Source organism: Zingiber officinale, chromosome 1B, assembly GCF_018446385.1.
Source record: "Zingiber officinale cultivar Zhangliang chromosome 1B, Zo_v1.1, whole genome shotgun sequence".
Taxonomy (NCBI): Eukaryota; Viridiplantae; Streptophyta; class Magnoliopsida; order Zingiberales; family Zingiberaceae; genus Zingiber; species Zingiber officinale.
In genome coordinates this window covers 21044216-21068620 of record NC_055986.1, presented here as the reverse complement: position 1 = coordinate 21068620, position 24405 = coordinate 21044216, and the positions used below count along the sequence as shown (strand labels likewise).

The 24405-nt window shown below is 41.3% G+C and overlaps 2 protein-coding genes across 3 annotated transcripts; one reads left to right on the top strand and one right to left on the bottom strand.

Moving 5' to 3' along the window:
* Positions 1-14511: 14511 nt before the first annotated feature.
* Positions 14512-15483, top strand: LOC122045531 (uclacyanin-3-like). Its single transcript, XM_042605823.1, has 2 exons — positions 14512-14853; positions 14939-15483. The coding sequence occupies exons 1-2, from the start codon at positions 14703-14705 to the stop codon at positions 15352-15354; spliced, it is 567 nt and encodes a 188-aa protein (XP_042461757.1). The 5' UTR covers positions 14512-14702; the 3' UTR covers positions 15355-15483.
* A 3449-nt stretch (positions 15484-18932) lies between these two features.
* Positions 18933-21585, bottom strand: LOC122052310 (U-box domain-containing protein 8-like). Of its 2 annotated transcripts, none has more exons than XM_042613792.1 (2): positions 21247-21585; positions 18933-21176 (listed from the first exon to the last, which is right to left on the bottom strand). In XM_042613792.1, the coding sequence occupies exon 2, from the start codon at positions 20231-20233 to the stop codon at positions 19109-19111; it is 1125 nt and encodes a 374-aa protein (XP_042469726.1). In that variant the 5' UTR covers positions 20234-21176; positions 21247-21585; the 3' UTR covers positions 18933-19108. The 2 variants fall into 2 exon arrangements, with proteins under 2 accessions (XP_042469726.1, XP_042469718.1); XM_042613784.1 differs by having other exon boundaries at positions 18933-21162.
* Positions 21586-24405: the final 2820 nt, after the last annotated feature.

Genomic DNA, 24405 nt, shown 5'->3' with positions numbered 1-24405 from the left:
TATTGGCAATGATGAGGTAGAGGGTGTTGGCTCAGCGGGACCGATAAAAAGAGGTAAGTTGTCTGTAAAATAAAATATTTTTCTCGTTCTTTTAACTCAGATTAATAGCAATAGTATAATTATAAAAATTAAATTAAATAACTACAAAATGAAAGAAGAGACACACGATTTACTTGGTTATAATCTAAGTGGTTGTTAATCCAAGACAAATGAAAAACTTTAAAAATTTCCTTCGATGAAAGCGGAGAAGCCTCTTACACTCGTTGAATCCTCAGACAGTTGTTAGGAAATGAATACAAGAGTTGATGAGCAATTCCTAGGTCCAAGGGTCTTTTTATAGCCCCTGGAAAATCTTATCCGGGGCTAAAAGGCGCCTCCAACAAGCTGGAAGGCGCCTCCAACAAGGCAAGAAAGGATAAAATTTTATCCTTCGCCAATGACAGTTTTTGCCAAGTCAAAGGCGCCTTCAAGTGATTGAAGACGCCTTCATGAAGGGTTGAAGACGCCTTTAATAGCTTGAAGGCGCCTTCCACTGGAAAGGCGCGAGAGCGCCTCCAGCAGCGTTGGAGGCGCATCCAGCAACTCCGTTTTGCTCTTCCGCTGCTCGATTTGCTTGGGTCATTTCGGCCAACCGGAATAGGACTCACCCGAACTTATTTTTCGGTCTTCTCCTCGAGCAGTCTTCTTCCTTGGCTTCTCGTCCCTCGGACCGCCGTGCGCATTCTTCTCATCTACCGATGTACTCTTCCGTAGCACCTAATCCCTTAGATGCACCGAGTCCGTCGACTCTCTTCCCGTGCCATCTTTCTCGCTAATTGCGTCTTCCGCTCGACTTCTTGTGTTCTTAAGCTCCTGCACACTTAGGCACAAGGTTCAAATACACATGACCTAACGCTAGTTGGTTGATCACATCAAAACTACCATGGGATACCAATAATCTCCTTTTTTTTTATATGTATCAACTCAAGTTCAAGTTAGGGTTTTAAAAAATATAGCATAATAACATAATGAATGTATAAGTATAAAGTTGCAATAAATTTAAACAAAGTTACAATAAATTTAAACAAATTAGTTACAAAATTCAAAATTTAAAAGAAATCCTAACTTCCCCTTAATCTCCCTAAACTTTTACTTATCTCCCCTATTGATCACATCAAAAAAAATGAGAAAAAAATACAATAAAGTATTACATAAATTTGGGGAAAATTTTTGAGTAAACATTCATGAAGAGTTTGAATAAGTGTTTAAAATGTTTAAAAATAATTTTATAACAGTTAACCTTTTAATAGTTTAGACAATTAAACATTCATTTTAGTAATTGGCTTCCAAGCTGTGGCGAGACACTAGACCTTCTTGGATATTGGAACAACAACCACTTCTAGACAAAACCTCTTAAAGAAAAGAAATATTTAATTTTCTTTTTGAGTATGCTGAATGGATTATAACAACTTAATCTAAGCATGATTTTAGAACCTAGTATATATTCCTTCCTACTGCTAAAAATTTGGGGGTACATAATTTCTGAGAATTTTTCTAATTTGACCCCTATGGTTCTTGATATACCAACTTAGCTATCTGTAATTTAAATTTCAAAATCCTTTTTGAGTTGAGCATGCATAGTCATTTTCTAATTTTTCTATTTGAATCTTTAATATTTCATTTTCTATTTTTAAGCAATCATACATTTCTAGGGAACATGACTTTGCTAAGTTTAATTTTAACTTAGCATTTTCTTTTTTCTAGATTTACTATATCCTTAGAAAGTACTTTAATAAATTAAAATAATTTTTCAGGAGGTAAGGCACATACCTCACTTACATTATGTTCTGATGCTCCCTCTTCGTCGCTACTTTCTTCAGAGGATCCTGTTAGTTAGAGTCCTAGAACCAATCATTTGATGATTGTTGTATAGACTAGTTGTATTATATTCTTATATATATAAAGGCATTTGTTTATGGTTATTATACTTACTTACTTGTATTGGTGTCAAATAACTAAGTATAATAGCGTCCTTGAGTAGAAGGTTCTTACCTATATCAATCGATTAGTTGAATCGATAGTGAGATGATATAGGGAACACTACTTTTAATCATTCCTAGTCAAGTATTAGCATTCAGGGACAATGTTAATGCGACGAGATTTACATATAGGTCAACTCGATGACTTGATCTCACAAGTCATGGATATGGAGATATCAAGTTGACACATGGGTATGCATTGGAGAATGTATACTGAATGACCCGCCATAAGAAAGTATCATGGATCGTTATATGAGTGTCATATACTTTCTCATGTGGCTATTAGTATGACTATTAGATCTTGGACCTGAAGTCACCATGGTTTCCTACATAAGGAGTTACATACTTTGACTTCGTCAAACGTCACCCGTAACTGGGTGGACTATAAAGGTGATTACTAGGTATGTAACAAATTATGTGGAGGGATGTGAGTGATGTAGATGAGATCTATCCCTCCTATATGACGGGAGTGACATCGATATTTTTGATAGAGTGAGACCACTAAGTGCATGACCATGCCCAAATGAGTCAATATGAGATGTTGAGCTCATTTGATTGAGTGAGTCTACTTGGGATTCAAGATTTAGATTGATTAGAGGATGACACGGTCTATGCCTCACATTAATCAATCTAGATGTCAAGGATAGAAGGACACTTGTCATATATTGTGAAAAGTCATAATTAGTAGTCGCAAGGTGATGTTGGATCTCAACATTCTTATAACTTGGGTAGTAATGATGTGTTGCTAGATACCGCTCATTACTTATGCTTCTAAATGGGTTTAGGAGCATTGCTAATGTTATAAGAACCTATAGGGTCACACACAAAGGGCAATTAGATGGAGATTAGGTTCATTTGATGAACCTAAAGGATTAGGTCCATGTGATGAACCAAATTAGATTAAGAGTAATCCAAATTAGGCTAATTGAGTTGGACTCAATTTGGTTCATGTGTTAGATGAGTCTAATTTGGACTTAGACTCATTGAGTCAATTTAATTCAATGAATAGAGATTCATTAAATTAAAATTGACTTGAACCAATGGTTAGATTTGATCAACCATGGGAGAGAAGTGGTCAAGTTTGACTTGACTTGAGAGGAAGATGAAGAGTCAAGTTTGACTTGACCATTTGCCACCTCATTGGTGAGTTGGCAAAGAGTGGACCAATGATAATGCTCCACATCATCATGGTTGCTTAAGTGGGATGCCACCTCATGGGAGTTACCAAGAGTTGTGACTCTTGGTATTCCATGGAGGTTATTAACCTCATTCATGTGGTCGACCACTTATGGATTGGGTGAGTTTCATTTCTTTTGTGTAACTCTCATCTTCTTCCTCAAGCTCTCTCTTCTCTCCCTCTCCTCCACCTTGGCCGAACCTTTCAAAGGTGCTAGGACACCTTTTGTTTGGTTTCTCCATCTCTTGCTTGTGTGGATACACATAGAGGAGTATCTACTTTGATACTTTCGAGATCCGGCGAACCTTGGACGAGTGGGATTAGCGAAGGGCATCGCATCAAGAGTAAAGCTCTTTTCCTTTGTAGATCTAGTTTAGATCTAGGCTAGAAACTCGTACTTGAAGTTTTACGTAAATTTTATTTCTTCGAACGGATTTGGTGGCGGGGTTTCGGGGTTTCCGCAATGCAAAAAGTGGTTTTTGCGGTCCGAAAAACCCAACAGTGGAATCAGAGCTACGTGCGAAGCGCGTACGAGTTTTTGTTTGTATTTTTATGAAAAATATCAGTTCTGTAATATTCTGTAAATTTATTATTTTTATAGATTTTATAGGTATTTTTCTCGTAGAAGCGAAGCACAAGAGTTTAGACACTTGTAGGCTTCGACTACCGAAATTTTTTTTCCGAAACGGTAAGGTTTCGCCCCAAATTATTTTGGGACAGCGGGCTAAGGCGCTGTAGGATCGCTTAGGAATACTCGCAATGGTTATATCGCGGGTAGGGGTGCTGCCCCTAACCCCGCAAGGGGCTTCGTTCTGCGATTACGCCCGAAAATCGCTAAGCGGGACCGTCGGGAATTTTTACTTATAAAATCATAAAAATATTAGACAAAAATTATAAAAATTTATGGAAATTACATAATTTAGAATTGTGTATCATTTTGTGATGGTCATGACCCAAAAGACCCTAATTTGATTGGAAATTGTGTTGTAATTCATAATACGACCTGCGTGCCGTCATGTGATTGTGCGTGTTGTATATTTGATACGCGACCTACGCGTCGTGCCTTTCTATTTATTTATTCCCATTGTAAATAGTTTAGACTCGAATGTAACTCGAGTTTCACCTTTTGTAATGTACAAAATGAGGCGGTGGAAGGTTCACTCGAGACGGAGTTACGAGGAGGGTGCGAGCAACACAAGGTGGTCAAAGGAAGGAGCTTGAGAAGCTGTTGACCTTAGATTGACCATCCGATCTTCTCATTGGCTTGAGAAGATCGTAGTAGGGCCATGACTAATCACAAAATTAATTAATTGCTTGTGTGTGTATATGTGATGCATGCTAAATTAGTAATTAATTAGTGCCTTAATGATTAGATTAGATCTAAGTCGCGCACATGATGCACCTCCACGATTAGATTAGATCTAAATCGAGTATATGATACGCATCATCGATTAGATTAGATCTCAATCGCGTCAACTCAAAAAATGCCTATCATGCCGTGATATCTATCACTACCTTGATCACATGTTGTTGTTGAATCTGCCAAAGCAGAGCAACACATATTATCTTGGTAGGGTATGGAGGGACAATCTTGGTCCCGCCTATCAACGCATGGGTGAGTAAAAACTCAATTAGATTGAGTAGAACTAGTTAAATCAAGTTTAGCTGTAGGCATTTATCCAATAGTTGGAAGATGGGACAAAATCACGTTTATATTAACTCTTGGGCGTATTAGCCAAAGCTAACTCGAGTTTTAATATAAATGCGGAGCTTGATCCTATATACAAGAGTTGCATAGAGATGTAATTGATAATTAGTTATCTACCGATCATACTAAGTCTTAGGTGATTTAGCCAAAGCTAACTCAGGGCATAGTATGATGTGGATCTTGTCCCACATGAATTATAGAATTCAGTGGGAGCATCATTTAATTAAAGGCCTAATTAGATGATTAATTGGAATATGATATTTATTTTCTACATTTTTCTGTTGTAGATTACCATGTCGTCAAACACGAACTCCTTCTCCCTGCGTTCTGTCCTCGATAAGGACAAGCTCAATGGAGCTAACTTCCTGGACTGGTACAGGAACCTGAGAATCGTTCTCACACAGGAACGAAAACTGTACGTTCTGGAGCAGCCCATTCCCGAGGCACCTCCTGCCACTGCCACGCAAGCTTATCGAGATGCTTACAAGAAACATCAAGATGACGCATTAAATGTGTCCTGTCTAATGCTCGCGACCATGAACTCTGAGCTTCAGAAGCAACATGAGTTGATAGGTGCTTATGATATGGTTGAACATCTGCGTCAACTATATCAAGGACAAGTGAGGCACGAGAGATTCGATATCTCTAAGGCACTGTTTCAGTGCAAGATGCAAGATGTGACTCCCGTAGGCCCATATGTACTCAAGATAATTGGGTACATAGAAAACCTATAGAGGTTGGGATTTTCCCTTAACCAAGAGCTAGCCATTGACTTGATCTTGCAGTCCTTGCCAGAGAGCTACAGTCAGTTTGTCATGAACTACAACATGAACGAAATTGACAAGCTACTGCTCGAACTGCTTAGTATATTGCGAACTGCTGAGCTCAACCTTAAGAAGGTTAAGCCCAACTCTATTCTGATGGTTCAGAAACACAAGGGCAAGGGCAAGCCCAAAGGCAAGGGAAAGTCCCAAGCCAAGGGCAAAGGCAAGACACTGAAACCCAAAGGATGGGTTGCCAAGGATGCTATATGCTTCCACTGCGGTCAGACCGGGCACTAGAAGAGGAACTGTAAAGTTTACCTAGAAGATCTTAAGAAGAAGAGAAGTGAGACTTCCACTTCAGGTATCTATGTTATAGAAGTCAATCTATCTATTTCTTTATCATGGGTATTAGATACCGGACTTTATTTTTCTAGAAAGGGACTTTGTTTCTAGAAAGACTAGTGGGAGTACATTCGATCTTGAAGAATTTCAAGATGTGGATCATAGCACTAAAGCCTCGATGGAAGTTGAACTGGAACCATAAAGTGTTGTGGATGATGTTGTTCCACAAGGAGTTGAGAAACCATAACCAGTTCAAGTAGACCTACCTCTTCGCAGATCTGATAGGGTACGTCGTCAGCCTGAGAGATACTCATTTCTCTTGTCTGACCATGATGACGTTGTGCTCATTGAGGATGAGCCTACCTCCTATCAGGAAGCTGTGATGAGACCAAATTCTGAGAAATGGCTAGAGGTCATGAGATCCGAGATGGAATCCATGCACACTAACCAAGTATGGACTTTGGTTGATCCACCTGAAGGGGTCAAACCCATTGGGTGTAAGTGGGTCTTTAAGAGAAAGACTGACATGGATGGACTTATTTATAAGGGTCGCTTGGTAGCTAAATGTTTCAAGCAAATTCATGGTATTGACTATGATGAAACTTTTTCTCCAGTAGCGATGTTTAAATCCATTCGGATCATGCTTGCTATTGCAGCGTACCACGATTATGAGATCTGGAAGATGGATGTCAAAACCGCATTTTTGAATGGAAACCTGCTCGAGGATGTGTACATGACACAACTTGAGGATTTTGTAGATCCACAGCATACTAGCAGAGTATGCAAACTGTATATGTCCATTTATGGACTAAAGCAAGCTTTTCGGAGCTGGAATCTTCAATTCGATGATGCAATCAAACAGTTTGGTTTCATCAAGAATGAAGATGAACCTTGTGTCTACAAGAAGGTTGTAGAGAACACAGTTGTCTTCCTTATATTGTATGTGGATGACATACTACTCATTGTGAAAGACATCCCTTTACTGCAGTCTGCCAAGACTTGGCTAGGGACTTGTTTCTCAATGAATGACTTAGGTGAAGCATCCCACATTCTAGGCATACAGATCTATAGAGATAGATTTATGAGATTGCTTGGCCTAAGTCAGAGTACATACATTGACAAAGTACTACTACGGTTTGCCATGCAGAACTCCAAGAAGGGATTTCTGTCGATGTCACATGGTATGAGTCTTTCGAAAACTCAAAGTCCCTCTTCTAGAGTGGAGAGAGATCGCATGGATTAGATCTCTTATGCTTCAGCCATAGGATCTATCATGTACCCCATGTTATGTACTCGTCCTGATGTCTTGTATGCTTTGAGCATGACGAGCAGATACCACTAAGATCCAGATGAAAGCCACTGGATAGCGGTCAAGAATATTCTTAAGTACTTGAGAAGAACTAAAGAATATTTCTTGATATATGGAGGCGATGACGAGCTAGCTGTAAAGGGTTACAGTGATGCTAACTTCCAAACTGATTAGGATGATTATCGATCGCAGTCAGGGTTCGTGTTTTGCATAAATGGTGGTGCTGTGAGTTGGAAGAGTTCGAAGCAGGACATAGTAGCTGATTCTACAACAGAGGCCGAGTATATTGCTGCATCAGAAGCAGCAAAGGAGGCAGTTTGGATCCTCAAGTTTATTACTGAGCTTGGGGTGGTTCCTGGCATAGCTGATCCCATAGAGCTCTATTGTGACAACAATGGAGCAATAACACAGGCCAAGGAACCCCGCTCACACCAGCGGACTAAACACATACTACGACGCTTCCATCTCATTCGAGAGATCATCGATAGAGGAGATGTGAAGATTTGCAGAGTACCCACTAAGACTAACATCGCAGATCCCTTGACCAAGGCTTTGACACAGAGGAAACATGATGGTCACACTAGGTCATTGGACCTTAGAACATATACTGATTGACACTAGTGCTAGTGGGAGATTATTAGTTAGAGCCCTAGAGCCAATCATTTGATGATTGTTATATGGACTCGTTGTATCATATTCTTATATATATAAAGACATTTGTTTATGGTTATTATGCTTACTTGTATTGGTGCCAAATAACTAAGTATAATAGCGTCCTTGAGTAGAAGGTTCTTACCTATATCAATCGGTTAGTTAAATCGATAGTGAGATGATATAGGGAACACTACTTTTAATCAATCCTAGTCAAGTATTAGCATTCAGGGACAATGTTAATGTGACGAGACTAGCATGTAGGTCAACTCGATGACTTGATCTCACAAGTCATGGATATGGAGATATCAAGTTGACACATGGGTATGCATTGGAGAATGTATACTGAATGACCCGCCATGAGAAAGTATCATGGATCGTTATATGAGTATCATATACTTTCTCATGTGGCTATTAGTATGACTATTAGTCTTTGGATCTAAAGTCACCATGGTTTCCTACATAAGGAGTTACATACTTTGACTTCGTCAAACGTCACCCGTAATTGGGTGGACTATAAAGACGATTACTGGGTATGTAATAAATTATGTGGAGGGATGTGAGTGATGTAGATGGGATCTATCCCTCCTATATGATGGGAGTGACATCGATATTCTTGATAGAGGGAGACCACTGAGTGCATGACCATGCCCAAATGAGTCAATATGAGATGTTGAGCTCATTTGATTGAGTGAGTCTACTTGGGATTCAAGATTTAGATTGATTAGAGGATGACACGGTCTATGCCTCACATTAATCAATCTAGACATCAAGGATAGAAGGATACTTATCATATATTGTGAAGAGTTATAATTAGTAGTCGCAAGGTGATGTTGGATCTCAACATTCTTATAACTTGGGTAGTAATGATGTGTTGCTAGATACCGCTCATTACTTATGCTTCTAAATGGGTTTAGGAGCATTGCTAATGTTATAAGAACTTATAGGGTCACACATAAAGGGCAATTAGATGGAGATTAGGTTCATTTGATGAACCTAAAGGATTAGGTCTATGTGATGAACCAAATTGGATTAAGAGTAATCCAAATTAGGCTAATTGAGTTGGACTCAATTTGGTTCATGTGTTAGATGAGTCTAATTTGGACATAGACTCATTGAGTCAATTTAATTCAATGAATAGAGATTCATTAAATTAAAATTGACTTGAACCAATGGTTAGATTTGATCAACCATGGGAGAGAAGTGGTCAAGTTTGACTTGACTTGAGAGGAAGATGAAGAGTCAAGTTTGACTTGACCATTTGCCACCTCATTGGTGAGTTGGCAAAGAGTGGACCAATGATGATGCTCCACATCATCATGGTTGCTTAAGTGGGATGCCACCTCATGGGAGTTACCAAGAGTTGTGACTCTTGGTATTCCATGGAGGTTATTAACCTCATTCATGTGGTCGACCACTTATGGATTGGGTGAGTTTCATTTCTTTTGTGTAACTCTCATCTTCTTCCTCAAGCTCTCTCTTCTCTCCCTCTCCTCCACCTTGGCCGAACCTTTTAAAGGTGCTAGCACACCTTTTGTTTGGTTTCTCCATCTCTTGCTTGTGTGAATACACATAGAGGAGTATCTACTTTGATACTCCTGAGATCTGGCGAACCTTGGACGAGCGGGATTAGCGAAGGGCATCGCATCAAGGGTAAAACTCTTTTCCTTTGTAGATCTAGTTTAGATCTAGGCTAGAAACTCATACTCGAAGTTTTACGTAAATTTTATTTCTTCGCACGGATCCGGTGGCGGGGTTTCGGGGTTTTCGCAACGCAAAAAATGGTTTTTGCGGCCCGAAAAACCCAACAGATCCTCCCCTTTCATTGATACTTATTTCTGAGGAACTTTTAATGTCCCTATGGTGATTTTCCATCAAAGCTAGTCCTGCGCAGGCCTCGATCTCGGATTTAGAGGACGACGACTTATCCCAAGTTGCCTTCAAATTCTTGTTCTTTTATCTTGTTGGTCTTTTGCCCTTATCTTTCTCTCTCTTCTTTAGTTCAAGACAGTCATCCTTGATGTGTCATTCTCCTTGGCAGTTGTAGCATCATACTTTCCTTTTGCTTTTAAAGTCATTTTTTATCCGCGATTTGTATCTATTAGATTTAATAAATCTATTGAATTTCCTTACCAATAATGCTGCTTCATCTGCATCGATTGAATTCTCGGAGTCTTGATCTGGTTCACCCTTTTGATTGACTTTTAGTGCTATGTTATGAGCTGCTTTTCTCCTTTGTTTTGCAAGACTACACATCTTGATTCGTGAAGTTCAAAAGTGGAAAAAAGATTTTCTAATAAACTAACTTCAAGGTCTTTAGATATGTAAAATGAGTTGACTATAGATGTCCACTTGGGTGTCCTAGGAAATGCATTTAAAGCATACCTTAACGAATCTCAGTTCGTTACCTTTTCTTCGAGATTCGTGAGTCCGGTGATGAGTTCTTTGGTCCTCGAGTGCATATGTGCGACTGTTTTGCTTTCTTCCATCCAGAGGTTTGTCAGTTGGTTCCGGAGTAGGTCTTGTCTCGCGATCTTTGCTTCGGAAGTTCTTTCGTGCAACTCAAGGAACTTCTCCTAAAGTTCCTTTACTGATTCATAATCTTCGATCTGATTTACTTCTTGGGTGGAAGTACACTAAGTAGGTGAAACTCGGCTTGTCCGTTCACTATGAAATCTGCTTGCTCCTTAGTCTATTGGTGTTCTTCATTTTCATTTCCTTGAGAGTCTTTGCGAGATACAAAATCATATTTAATTATTAACATAATTTCAAAATCAATTTTGAAAAATACCTCTATGCATTTCTTCCAAGATGCAAATTCTTCCTCAAAGTTCGGTGGGAAGATTGTCTGTCAGGTCATCGATTTGGTGCTTCAGTCGGCGGTTAGTTCTTCTGAGACGGTTGGGCTCTAATATCAATTGTTGACGTCGCGAGACCGACAAAAGGAGGTGAATTGCCTGTAAAACGAAATGTCTTTCTCGTTCTTTCAACTCAGATTAGTAGTAATAGTATAATTATAAAAATTAAATTAAACAACTACAAAATGAAAGAAGAGGCACAAGATTTACTTGGTTACAATTTAGGTAATTGTTCATCTAAGACAAATGAAAAGCTCTAAAAGTCTCATTTGATGAAGGCGGAGAAGTCTCTTACACTCGTTGAATACTCACATAGTTGTTAGGAAATGAATACAAGAGTTGATGATTAATTCCTAGGTCCAAGGTTATTTTTATAACCCTTGAAAAATCTTATCCGGGATCGGAAGATGCCTCCAACAAGTTGGAAGGCACCTCCAGCAAGGCAAGAAATGATAAAATTTTATCCTTCGACAACGACAGTTTTTGCCCAGTCGAAGGTGTCTTCAAGTGATTGAAGGCGCCTTCATGAAGGGTTGAAGGTGCCTTTAATAGCTTGAAGGCGCCTTCCACTAGAAAGGCGTGAGGGCGCCTCCAGCAGCGTTGGAGGCGCCTCCAGTAACTCCATTTTGCTCTTCCGCTGCTCGATTTGCTTGGGGAATTTCTGCCAACCGTAATAGGGATCACCCGAATCCATTTTTCGACTTTCTCCTCGAGTAGTTTCCTCCCCGGCTTCTCATCCCTCGGACCGCCGCGTGTGTCCTTCTCGTCTGCCGGTGTACTCTTTTGCAGCACCTCGTTCCTCGGATGTACCAAGCCCGTCGAATCTCTTCCCGAGCCATCTTTCCCGCTAACTGCGTCTTCCGCTCGACTTCTTGTGTTCCCAAGTTCTACTTAGACACAAGGTTTAAATATACAGAACTTAACTTAACTTGATTGATCACATCAAAACTATCACGGGTACCACAGAGGGGTCGGTTCTCACTCAAATTGATTAGAGGATGCGAGATTTATTATAGTAGGATTAAATTTTGATAGACACATATTTTAGAGAAAAACTCTTTTTATCCCCTAGCTAGTTATTTGACGATCAATTATAAACTGACCACATGATTTATTTTCCTTCACATAATTTACTGACCACATGATTTATTTCCCTTCACATAATTTATAGACGGACTCTAAGCGACGTCTGAGATGAATATAATCACCTTTGATTACAATAAAGTAGAATGAAATTATAACTAAGTTGGTACTTAATAATAGATTAGCATCATAGGAGTAAGGTCAAATCTCATGGGATTTATTTTCTTAGTGAATAAGTTCCTCCCACGCTGTTTAACACTGTAATTTACCTCCCTTTCATAAGGGCGGCTTGAGGTGGACCGAGGTATTTGAGATTAGCGTTATTATCTTTTTACATGACGCGAAAAATGAAATAAGCTAAGATTATATAAATCATGTTAAATCTTCCTGGTTGGCTTTGACATTTAATTTATTTGCCCTGGAATATTTTTTATGTTATCCTTGTAATTGAAAGAGAAATCTAAAGGTTTAATTTCAGAGTTGCAACTTATTCATCCCCTCTATTAGCAAGGTAGGTGCGAATTGCATAGGGTGATACGGTAACCAATGTCTTCAAATGTTTTCAGATTTGATACTGCAGCCATATCATCGATGATTTATTATTATTATTATTATTATTATTATTATTATTGCCTACGAATACAATCAATCAATTAAAAGTTCTATGATCTGAATTGTTTCTTTTTTATTTCGATCATCTTAATCAAAATCATCCATTTCACCTCAAAGTCACCATAGAGATAGAAAGTAGTAAGGAAAGAAGAAAATATCAAAAGGCTGTTTAGCTAGGGGGAAGATGGAGAAAGTAAACATGGAGAAAAGCAACTTGAAATGTGTTATATTTGAAGGAGTTCTAAGCGATAAGGTACGTAGAATTTGTCCATCTATAGTAGTCATCGAAGCCTGTCAATCCTTTCAAGTTGCACAAGTAGATAAGTGACTTTGACAAATAAGATGTTTATCCCATTTTAAATTTGAACTAAACTAGAGTATTGTGGATGATATTTTGTAGGCCAATTACAGGAGCTTAGACGGTTGACATTAATTATGATTTTAACCTTTTATCGTTGTTGCAAACTTAAATAATCCAAATTAAAAAAAAAGGAAAAAAATCACGTTGAAGGATTCATATTTCTATGTCATTGATTATGTTACTTCAATTTATACTAACGATTTAATTTAAATTTTATTAAATAATAAGTAAGTTAAGTTAAATATTTTTATAATCTAATACATTTATCAAGTATGTAAAGATTGACAGATCTAAAAGACTTGATACCAAGATGAAATCTAATTAGGTTTGAAAATCCGATAGTTGGTACGAACCTTAGATAGGTCAAAAGACTGACCTAATATATGACAGAAAGTCCGACTGGGTTCACATGACATAACAACTAGCTAAAGTTCAATTAGGTCTACGTACTTGACAACTATAGAGAAGACTTGGTAGGTCGAGAGGCTAATCAATAGACTGCAAGTTGGTAAGTGAATGTAATTTATTAGAAGAGAGTGACTCAGTGAGGACATGCCCCGATTGAGGAGACAATAAGCATCGATTCAATTTAGATCCATTTCGAAAATCTAAATTGAGACCCTAATTAGATCCTAGTCTGGAGAATAGGGTCTAAGTCATAAATTAATTATATTATAATTGTGTTAACTTTGTTTTACAGATTAAATATTTTTTTGTTGGACAAACATATTTTGTAGGGCAAAGGGAGCACAAAATGTCTCGGATGAACAGTACCCGAGACGCCTTTCAGGATACGAAAGACGCTTTGAGTACTGTTTATGGAAGGTGTCTTCGGGAGCATGGAAGACGCCTTCAGTCAGATAAGGTAGAGACATCGTCGACAATACGGAGCCACTTTTTAAGGGATAGAGTTTTGTCATTGAAGGCGCCTTCAATGCTATGGAAGGCGCCTTCCATCCCTTATAAAAGAGACATTCGATCAAGGCTTCTACATCATCTCTTCTACAAACTTCTACGCATCTGTTTGTCATTCTGACTGCTTCGGTTTCTTGTTGCTGCTCTGCTATGATATTTCTGCGCTCGACTATTGTTGAGAAGCCGTCCAATACCGAGCCTGATCTAAGCATCTTCGAAAGTGTTAGGTAAGAAAGTTCAATACTGTACTTAATTATTGTAAAAGGGAAAGTATATCGTGTTAGACTTATTCTTATCTTTTTATACTCAATCTCCTCTTTCGACGATTCTGAAAGAGGTCTTTAGTAAATTATTCATCGATAGATCTATAAGACTTGAATCTTAGAATATGAGTCGTTGACGGTTTTGAATCAAATAAATTGATTATGTACTTATATTTTAATTTTTTAATTATATATTTTAATTTCGTAGCGTACTTAATTTTGAAAAAGAGATTTTTTTAAAAAAAATCGTATGATTTAACCCCTCTCACATTTATATGGATCCAACATATTATGTGTCCAATCAATCCATAAATCATCCCAACACGAACTTCCAAATTGACTAAAAACGCGCAAAGAATGAATGATTGGTTTTACGGCGACTCGGCACATAGTCAACTCTCGCCCTCTCCGGTACAATCTGTTATATATAATTGGCCAATTTCGACGACTTTGAACTTGCACGTTCTTGAGCCAAGCAAGGCTGGATCTTACCGAGCCACCAACCACCTTCGTGCTTTTTTTATCTCTATTTAACACATTCTCTTCTTCTTCTTCTTTCTCCCATCCATCTGCTTCATAGCAGGCATTAAGCATATCCTCTGCAGCCTCTTCCACGGCATCTCCTTCGAACCAGAGCAGAAATGGCGATGCTGAGAGCTCTGGCGGCGGCCATGACCGTGGCGGCCTTTTTTGAGATGGCATTGTGCGTCAACTACAACGTCGCCTGGGATCTCTCAACTAACTACACGCACTGGGTCTCCGGCAAGACATTTCGCATCGGGGATACTCTGAGTGAGTTTTTAAATCTTCAACTTGTTCTCTTGTTTCAAATCTAGCTATTTGAGAGTGAGGAAACATAATGGTCCATCCGTTGCAGCTTTCAAATACCCGCCGACGACCCACGACGTGGTGGAGGTGGACAGCACCGGCTACAGCGCGTGCAACGCGGGCACTTCGACAGCTAGTGCGACGGGCAACACAGAGATCAGACTCACCGCCACCGGCAAACGATACTTCATCTGCGGAATTCCCACCCACTGCAGTCAGGGAATGCAACTCGAGATCGACGTCGTTCATGCCATGGGCGAGACCTCCCCGCCGAGCAGCTCTCCACCATCTCCTGTTTCTGACTCCACTTCCCCAGCGCAGGCACCAGCGTCCTCTACCCCACCGCCCTCGCCACTAAACGTGCCCTCGCCACCGAACGAGGCGGTGCCCGGCAGCATTACTGGAGAGGCCAAGTTGACTCTCGGATTGGGTCTGGCAACGGTCATGGTGGCTTTAGGCCTATAGATTTAAATTTCTTCATCCAATTTCTGCTGGTTAAGGTTTTATTTCTTGATGGATTATACTGTTGCCATGGGTTTTGTATGGATATTGCAATATTTGTAATCTTGACCATGAAATAAACAAAAATGATTCCCTTCTATTTCTTTCTAGTAAATTTAATAGCTTGCTCTTCGTACAATTTAATCTCTTGAGAGAGAGTCAAAGTCAAATATTGATCAACATGATCACCCTCCTTGTCTATTCTAACCCTCCTCGGCTACTCTAGACGAGCCATCTCACCAACCCGCTCAGTCGGATTCACCGATCTGGTCATCATGCTTAGTCAGACCAACTCCCTCAATCTGATCGTCCCACTCAGTCGGATCAACTCTACCGATCCAATCACCTAGCTTGGTCAGTTCAGTTCCATCAATCAAATCGTTCTAGCTCAGTCATATTAGTTCCATCGATCTGATCACTCTGGCTCATTCCTTTTAAACTAACTGATCCGATCCTCCTTCACTTAACGGGTCAAGCCCATCGACCCAATTAACTCAATATCCTATGGGTCGATGGGCTAATATAATATATGAACTGACATAACACATGGACTAGCATGTGAGTTATCTATGTGTGGAGCAAGCTATAAATACAACACATAAGTGATGAGACCGTAAGATATGACGGAGATACTATGACGATATGACATTTTTCCTAATGTGGTAGGACATCAAATTAATGAGGAGAGAATATCATCACAGTAATATTATATAAGGAGTCCGCATCTACAAACCAAGATTCACATATACACATATACAGTTATTGTTCGTCTTTTCCATTTCTCTCGTCGGAAATCTTATTTGAGTATCGGAGTGGTTGAGCCGGGGCAACCCCTAGCCTCCATTCTTTTTTTTTTTCTCCTTTTCTCTATCTTTCCAACTTCGTTAACTCTTCCGGCGATCAACCCTCCTTAACGTCGAAGACAACTCACCAGTTGCTCATAAGCGATCTAAAAAACAAAGTCAAAGACAGGAACTCAACGTGCAGATCCAAAATACAATCCTTTCAGAATAATTGACTAGCATTCCGCATTTGGCGGATCTTCTCCATCTGTAGGAGTTGAACTAATTTAAGTTATTTAAAATAAGTTTTAACTTCATCGCTGACTTTAATCATATGCCCTTCATATATTTTGAAATCTCTCATGAACTCGAGAAACAGCCTCCACATTGTCCTCAAATATAATGCATCCAGTGATTGAAGTTCAGTAAATTGCTATTATAGTAATTGATCACTTGCAACTAGCTATTTCTACCATCATCGCCAGTGACAAAAAAAAATAATAATAATAATTGCAGCATGCCAGCAACTATTTACCTTAAGCAACCGAAGACGATCCCACAAAGCTTTGTCATGTCCCTCTCATTAAAGACCTCTTTCCTATTTTATCATTCATCTATTTCCTGCTTCAGGAATCACAATTCACCCTAAACTTCAAAGCTTTGTATTCAGCATCCAGCTTCTAATAGTTCACCAATATAAACTTGCTTGTTCAACACTCCAAACCAACAACAATGAGTAGCTAAAGTATTAGCAATATCTATATCTGAACCAACAGCTAACAAAATCATTCATATCATTATGGTTTTACTTGAAATAAGAAAATTGAAATAGGTCCTTTTTATCTGATTTGAACATATTTATTATCAGCCATTATTTGCATAATTGTTACAGCAAACTTTTCAAATCACAGTTTGAATCAAAATAAAAAGGTTAATGATGGCAAAAGGTGAATACGCTCGCTCCCAGCGCCTCCGTCAACTCGTCCCAGAAGCAGGTCGAGAAATAGACCTGACGTACAGTCGGGACATACAAGTCAAGGATAACAGGAAACAGAAGCAGGTCGGGAAATAGACCTGATGTATAGGTCGGGACATACGAGCCAAGGATAACAGTAAATAGAAGCAGGTCGGGAAATAGACCTGATGTACAGGTCGGGACATACAAGTCAAGGATAACAGGAAACAGAAGCAAGTCGGGAAATAAACCTGACGTACAGGTCGGGGCATACAAGCCAAAGATAACAGGAAACAGAAGCAGGTCGGGAAATAGACCTACCGTACAGGTCGGGACATACAAGCCAAGGATAACAGGAAACAGAAGCAGGTCAGGAAATAAACATGACGTACAGGTCAGGACATACAAGCCAAGGATAACAGGAAACAGAAGCAAGTCGGGAAATAGACATGACGTACAGGTCGGGACATACAAGCCAAGGATAACAGGAAACAGAAGCAGGTCGGGAAATAGACCTGACGTATAGGTCGGGACATACAAGCCAAGGATAACAGTAAACAGAAGCAGGTCGAGAAATAGACATGACGTACAGGTCGGAACATACAAGCAAAGGATAACAGTAGACGAAAGCAGGTCGGGAAATAGATCGATCGTGCAGGTCGGAATGTGCAAGCCATGGATTACAGTAGGCAAATGCAGATCAGGAAACAAACTGGTCGGGCAGGTCGGAACGTGGAAACCATGGATAGCAGTGGATCGAAGCAGGTCCGGATGCAGACCTAGCGTTTAGGCACTACAGGACAAACAAGCCAAGGAATCGTAATCGCTTGTCAGAGAACAATCAATATGTCAAGGAATATGCTAACAGTCGGGGCTCGCTACGTCTTCGGTTTTGCCGAGAGCCTATTAGGAAGAGCCACGTGTCAATCACCGCCAGACAAAGCGTGACAGCCGACATTCCCTGACACCTGCCAGGTCCAGAAGCATCAGTTGCAATATAAAAAGGGATGCTTTATCCCTTATGCAGGTACGCTCACTCGTCATTTTCACCAGTTTTTACTTTTCGTCCTTTCTATGTGTTTTCTGGGAAAAAAGTACCTGACTTGAGCGTCGGAGGGCCTGACCCGAGGACTTTTTCCCTGGTTTCTGGTCTCTAACGACTCGTGGGCTCGTCTGAGTGTGCGCAGAGCAGCAGTGTCATCGTCCTGGTCATCTTCCTTCGTCAGCCACCCGTGCGAACCTTTCCAATAGGGTACCAGGTAGATCCGACGCTTCGGCGACTTTCCGTCAACTTCCAGTCCATCAAGACTCACCTTCATCCGACTGGACGGGATCACTTTGTATTCAACATCCAGCTTCTAATAGTTCACCAATATAAACTTGCTTGTTCAACACTCCAAACCAACAACAATAAGTAGCTAAAGTATTAGCAATATCTATATCTGAACCAACAGCTAACAAAATCATTCATATCATTATGGTTTTACTTGAAATAAGAAAATTGAAACAATTCCTTTTTATCTGATTTGAACATATTTATTATCAGCCATTATTTGCATACTAACTCGAATTGTTACAGCCAAACTTTTCAAATCACAGTTTGAATCAAAATAAAAAGGTTAATGGTTCTAGAATGAGATGACTTGAGAATTGAGGCAAAAGACAAAAACTCGAGGTATTCCCAACTCACAAAAGGCAACAGATTGTTTCAACTCACTAGAAACCAAGAAAATGCTCATGCTCTCCTACAAGAAACAGATGATGAACTACTTTCAATGATAATCTTGAGGTCAGCATCAATGAAATAGAGGGAAACACCACTATCATATTATTTTTCCATTGCGAAACTTAGATCAACCTAACAAGTTCTGACATTTTTCATATAAACAGGATTTTTCTAGCAAACAAAAGAAAGGATCAAACTGATTTTTATTCTTTTTACAGGAGGTTTCAAGTAAATAAATCCATCAAGCAAGTAGCTTCACTGACCTATGTTTGCTGATATGCAGGGAGAGGAGAAAATTCTGAGACTACGAGCTAATTCCATGGCATTCTTCCCAATCTTTTGATTCATATCGCCGGCCAAAACAGAACAGAGGTCCAAAATCCCTTCTCCGATGGCTTCCAAAGCCATCTCTTTGCTATCGGAACAAACCAAGTTGAGCACCACGAGGGCGTGTTCCACGCCCCTTGGGTTCCCTGTTTTAACGACGACGGCCAATGCCCTAAGGAATCCTATCCGCTTCCTCATCTCCTCCTTCCCCTCTCGGCACTTGGCGAGGAGTCCTAAGACACGCACGGCCCTTTCCGACCCTTCACTAGCGAAGCTGATGAGCGGCGCCACCACACCAGCCCGCACAGCCCGTCTCCGGTTCTCGGCGAACTTGCACAGTTCATGGAGAGCCGTGGCCGCCTCCCTCCGGTGCCGGCCGTCGCCGCCGCTGAGTAGGGCCGCTAGGCTGGGAATGGCGGCGGGGTGGGCTCCGATCGTGGCTTTGTTGACGTCAACAACGGCGAGGCTGGTGAGGAAGGTAGCAGCGAGGGCCGCGACAGGGCCACCGCGGAGTGCGGAGACGATGGGGTCGAGGGCGCCCTCGGCTAGGAGACCGAGGCGCGCGTCGTCACCGTCGAGGGAGATGTGGAGGAGGGCGCGGAGGGCCAGGTCCTGGAGGTCGGGGCGGTCGGGAGCGTCCGCGTGGCGGATGAGGACAGAGGTCCCGCCGGAGTCGGCGACGAGGCGGCGAGAGGCGGCGCTCCCGCTCTGGGCGAGGCGGAGGACGGCGGAGAGAGTAGGGGCGTCGGAGGGGAAGGAGAATCGAGAGAGGAGGAAGGAGTCGAGGTGATCTTCATCAGAGGAGGACGAGGCGACGGCGGAAGGGCGATGGGCGAGGTAGGAGGAGATGAGGCTGCGAAGGGCGTAGTTGGGGATGAGAGAAGGGGAGGGAGGGAGGGGGACTTTAGTGACCGGGCAGGTGCGGTTACCGGCGTCGAGCCAGCGTTGGATAGAAGCGCGGTCGAAGGTGTGGCCGGAGGATAAAATCACCGGGTCCGTCATCACCTCCAGGGAGATTGGACACCGGAAGTCATCCGGTAACTGCATCTCCATCTATCTCTCTCTCTTCGCCTTCTTCGGTGGCCACCAGGCTCCGCAGCTGCATGGAGAAGCCAGGACAGGGGAGACGAACCAAATCTCTGAGAAAGAGATAAATTGGATTGACGAAAATGACCACAGATTTGTGGTGGGTTGGGGGGAAACGTGTGGAATTCTGTGTTTTGTGTGAGCATTTGGAGGAGACGGAGATTTCCGAAGTATCATTTGCTGGCGTGGCGAGTCGATAAGATGTTGCGATCTCTAGTGCAAACGGATCAGTTTATGCCATGTCAGACATGGCACACGTACGGATCTAACCCGTGATATACACGCCTGTTCAACTTCAGCTCGGACCTAGTCTATTTACGTGTCAACTAAAAAAATTATTGTAAAAGAATCATTCGGCTTAGTCCAGAGGACAAAGCAAAGTTAACAGATAGTAGACAAAATATCTACGACTGAAGGTCTGAAAACTATCTAGGAAGGAGTTCCAGTGACTGTGATTCAGCATCAATTAGCAGCAGACTGAACAGGATTAAGACAGAAAACTACAGTGAAGCCTAGAACCATGAAACTTCTCATCATAGCATTAATTACAGTAGACAGTTATATGTAACATACATACATGTCTGCAACTGATGAAGCTTAAAATTGCACACAAGCAAGAACCTCACCGGCCATGATCAACAAGATTAGCAGCACGCTGGCGTTGTTGCTCGCGGTACTATTGCTGCCGTGACGGTGGTTAGTATTGCCGCTCCTCGCCTTGCCTGCCGCAGCAGCTCCAAGGATTGGAATTGCTGATCCAGAGCCCGAGCTACTCGACGACGGCTCGTGACCCTCGCTGCTGCCTCCGTGTGTGCTGCCGCTTTCGCTGCTCCTTAACAACCTTTCTGCTGCTGCTCTGTTGCTACAGACCGCTGCAGCTGCTTTCTCCTCATCCTCTGTTATTTTGGGGCTAGATTATTTACTAAGCAATTAATCGATCGCTAACAGGGAAGACAAGGAAAACACATGAGAATTAAAACCTGAATCGCGAATTAAACTTGTGCGTTTGGAGTGGAGTGGTTGCAGAGCGCATATATTAAAGCAAATGATGAAGAGTAAGAGCAAAGCCAATCTAGTGTTTTCCATGGCGAGGTCAGAACGGCGTATGCGTCGAGGTACGTTTCTCCTGATCTCTTCCTTCTCGACCATAACAGTTCGAGTCGTAACGTCTCCTTGGAATTTCTTGATTGGACGAAAAACAGGGTGGTGATATAGAAGACGGAGTGGAGTGGCAGTGGAAGTGGTTCGAGATTAATATATGTGCTGAATTAAGTTCGGTTCTCACAGTTTTCGGTGCCGAATCTTGATTTTTTGCCACTAAAACCGACGAAAGGCATAACGAATCTTAAATTAAACAAGTGTTCTGAAAAGGACACGGGCCGTGTTCTGAATTTGTTCTGCCACGCTGATAGAACACTGAAAACGCAAACAAATATCCATTAAACAAATGTTCTGAAAAGGACATCGGTCGTGGTATTAATTTGTTCCACCACGCTAATAGCACACTGATTGATTCAATTATTAATAAGTCCATAATCCCATGATTGTTTTGGTAGGGACGAGGATTCGAGTAAAACTGAATAACAAATTGAATTTATTAAAATAGAATTAATCAAATTTTAAATTCACTGAATTGATGAATTTTTACTATTAAAATTGAATAAACACAATCTATATAAAACCAATTAAATCCGGTTGATAATCAAATTATTATTTTTTTAATTTATTGATACTGCGAATAAGGCGGGAACTCCGAATCAAGCCAAAAATAAGAAGGCCGACTAACATAACAATCAAAATCAAGAGGGGATTAACACTCGGAGCCAACTCAGAAGATCATTAGCGACCATCTGAACGAACCCTTGGGCTGATCAAACACTGAGCTCTTCAGTATTTGGGAAACTCTAAGCCGAGTCAGCAAAGTCCCTTTTGTCACTCGAGGCTATCACGGTTAGCTATTTCAGCCCAGTAATCTAGCCGATCGAATCTATGGTCTGATCGAACAAATTGGACACCCGACCCAACTAAATTCTGGGCCAAACGGAGAGATCGAGCGGAGGACAAGTCCCCAACAATATTTCTTAAATCTGACCTAGTTGCTCTTGTAAGCGACAGCCGATCAGACTACAGGAGGGACTCGGTCGGTTTACTAGTTAGCATATTAAGTGTCCCTCAACCCAACTGTCTCACATTCTTTTTTGGTGTTTTATGCCACGGATGATAGAGAATATTCGATATGCAAGCTATATACTAGAAGCTTCCCTTATGACAAATATAGGAATTATGGGTCCATTTTGGGGAAGGTATCATAACATCTTTATGATTTGTCTTTTGTTGGAAATACTTGGAGATTCATGCATAAACTAACAGTAGCACTATAAAAGGGGGTCTCCATCTATAAGTACAGGTACACAATACTATGCAACTTCACACATCAATAGTTACCGTTCATTCTATTGTTCATCATCTTCAACTGGATCACTAACTTGAGCGTCATAGTGCTTGTCCCGAGACCCTTTCCCTAGCCCGGTTGCTAACGCTTATTTTGACACCTAGGACTGTTTAAAGTCATTTTTCCAGCAAGGAGTCTTCACTCAGTCAACATTAGAGTCACCTACCTAGTGAGCCATCTTCTTCGCTTTCAGACATGATCAAATTTGGCGTCGTATGTGAGAACTTTACCTGCATCTAAAATGTGGAAATGGATGAAACTGGATGACTCACTATAGTAACTTTGTATCAAGAAGATTTAGAACTGTTAATAGCCGCTTGAGCAGCTAGATTGGTGCAACAGCAGTAAGCAGCGACCAAGTGGCCTCTTCCCAATGACCCTGCTACGTTAGTGACCCGCCCTCAGGTATAGTGAGGGACCCGAGTGGAAGGCCTGACCGGATTCCAACCGATCCATCCTCCCTCGGTCGCCTTCCCTTAAGCACCTGCGCAGTTGACTAGCCTTCCGCTCATGGCCCCATCGCCAATTGTATATCACTGTGCATTGTTCTGCACGCCTCTTGATGACATTGACTGAGTGGAAAGGCCTCAGGGATCATCTTCTAAAAATGCACTCGCCCATGACCTTCGTAAAGGAAAAGCTCTGATGGTCAGTAACTCCCCTCAGCAGGCAAGTATGCTGTTCTCCCAAGAAATCTTGAAAGATAAATTGCCGATTAATTTTTGACCCTTGTCAATCAGAGAATATAGAGGGGCGGTCGATCCTAAGGATCACCTACTCAAATTTGAAAACACAGCTATTCTCCATCAGTACATGGATGAAGTCAAGTACTGAGTGTTCCTCACCACCCTTTCAGACTCAACACAAAGATGGTTCAACTGGCTCTCAGCCAAATCCATCTGCTGCTTCAAGGATTTTCGCAAGACATTCCTTTATCACTTTGCCAGCAGTCACCATTACTATAAGATGACGCTGAGCTTGTTTTTTCTCAAACAAGAGCCCAAGGAGATGCTGAGGACTTATATTAAAATGTTCAATCAAGTGGCCATAGATATTGCCTCGGCCACTCCAAAGATTTTAGTGAGCGACTTCTCCCAAGGACTCACAGAGGGTAATTTTTTTTCTGATCCTTAATTAAGAAGCTTCCGAGGGACTTTGATCATCTCCTCCGACGTGCCACCAAGTACATCAATGCGGAAGAAGCTTAGTTCGCTTGGAAGAAGGAGGTTGCTCCTTCTGCTCCTGCCTGCACTCCAGAGCACTAAGCTCCTCCTCCTACTTTGCCGCCTAAAGGGTCTCGACCGAATCACCCATCGCATCACCACGAACAAAGGCCGAATGCAGTTCAACATATAGAGGCCGAGCAGACATGCTTTTCGGAGACCCACTGATGGACTCCGATGTTTTGTACCTACCACCGGGCGAGAAGGCACAACACTGAAGATTGTTCTCATTATAATTAAGAAATACGCCGAGCGACGAATCAGGGGTTTCACCAACGATCCCCTTCTCCCAACTGTCAGTGCCATCATTAACCAAATGAACCCCTAAGGTGAAGCCTTGAGAGGGCATATTGGAACCAACCAACGCCCCAGCAACGAAATAACCAAGCACCAACTCAGGCTTCTACAGAATAGCCTTGCCAATTGATTCGGGAAGAAGAAAATTATAGCAATGCCGCCCGGGG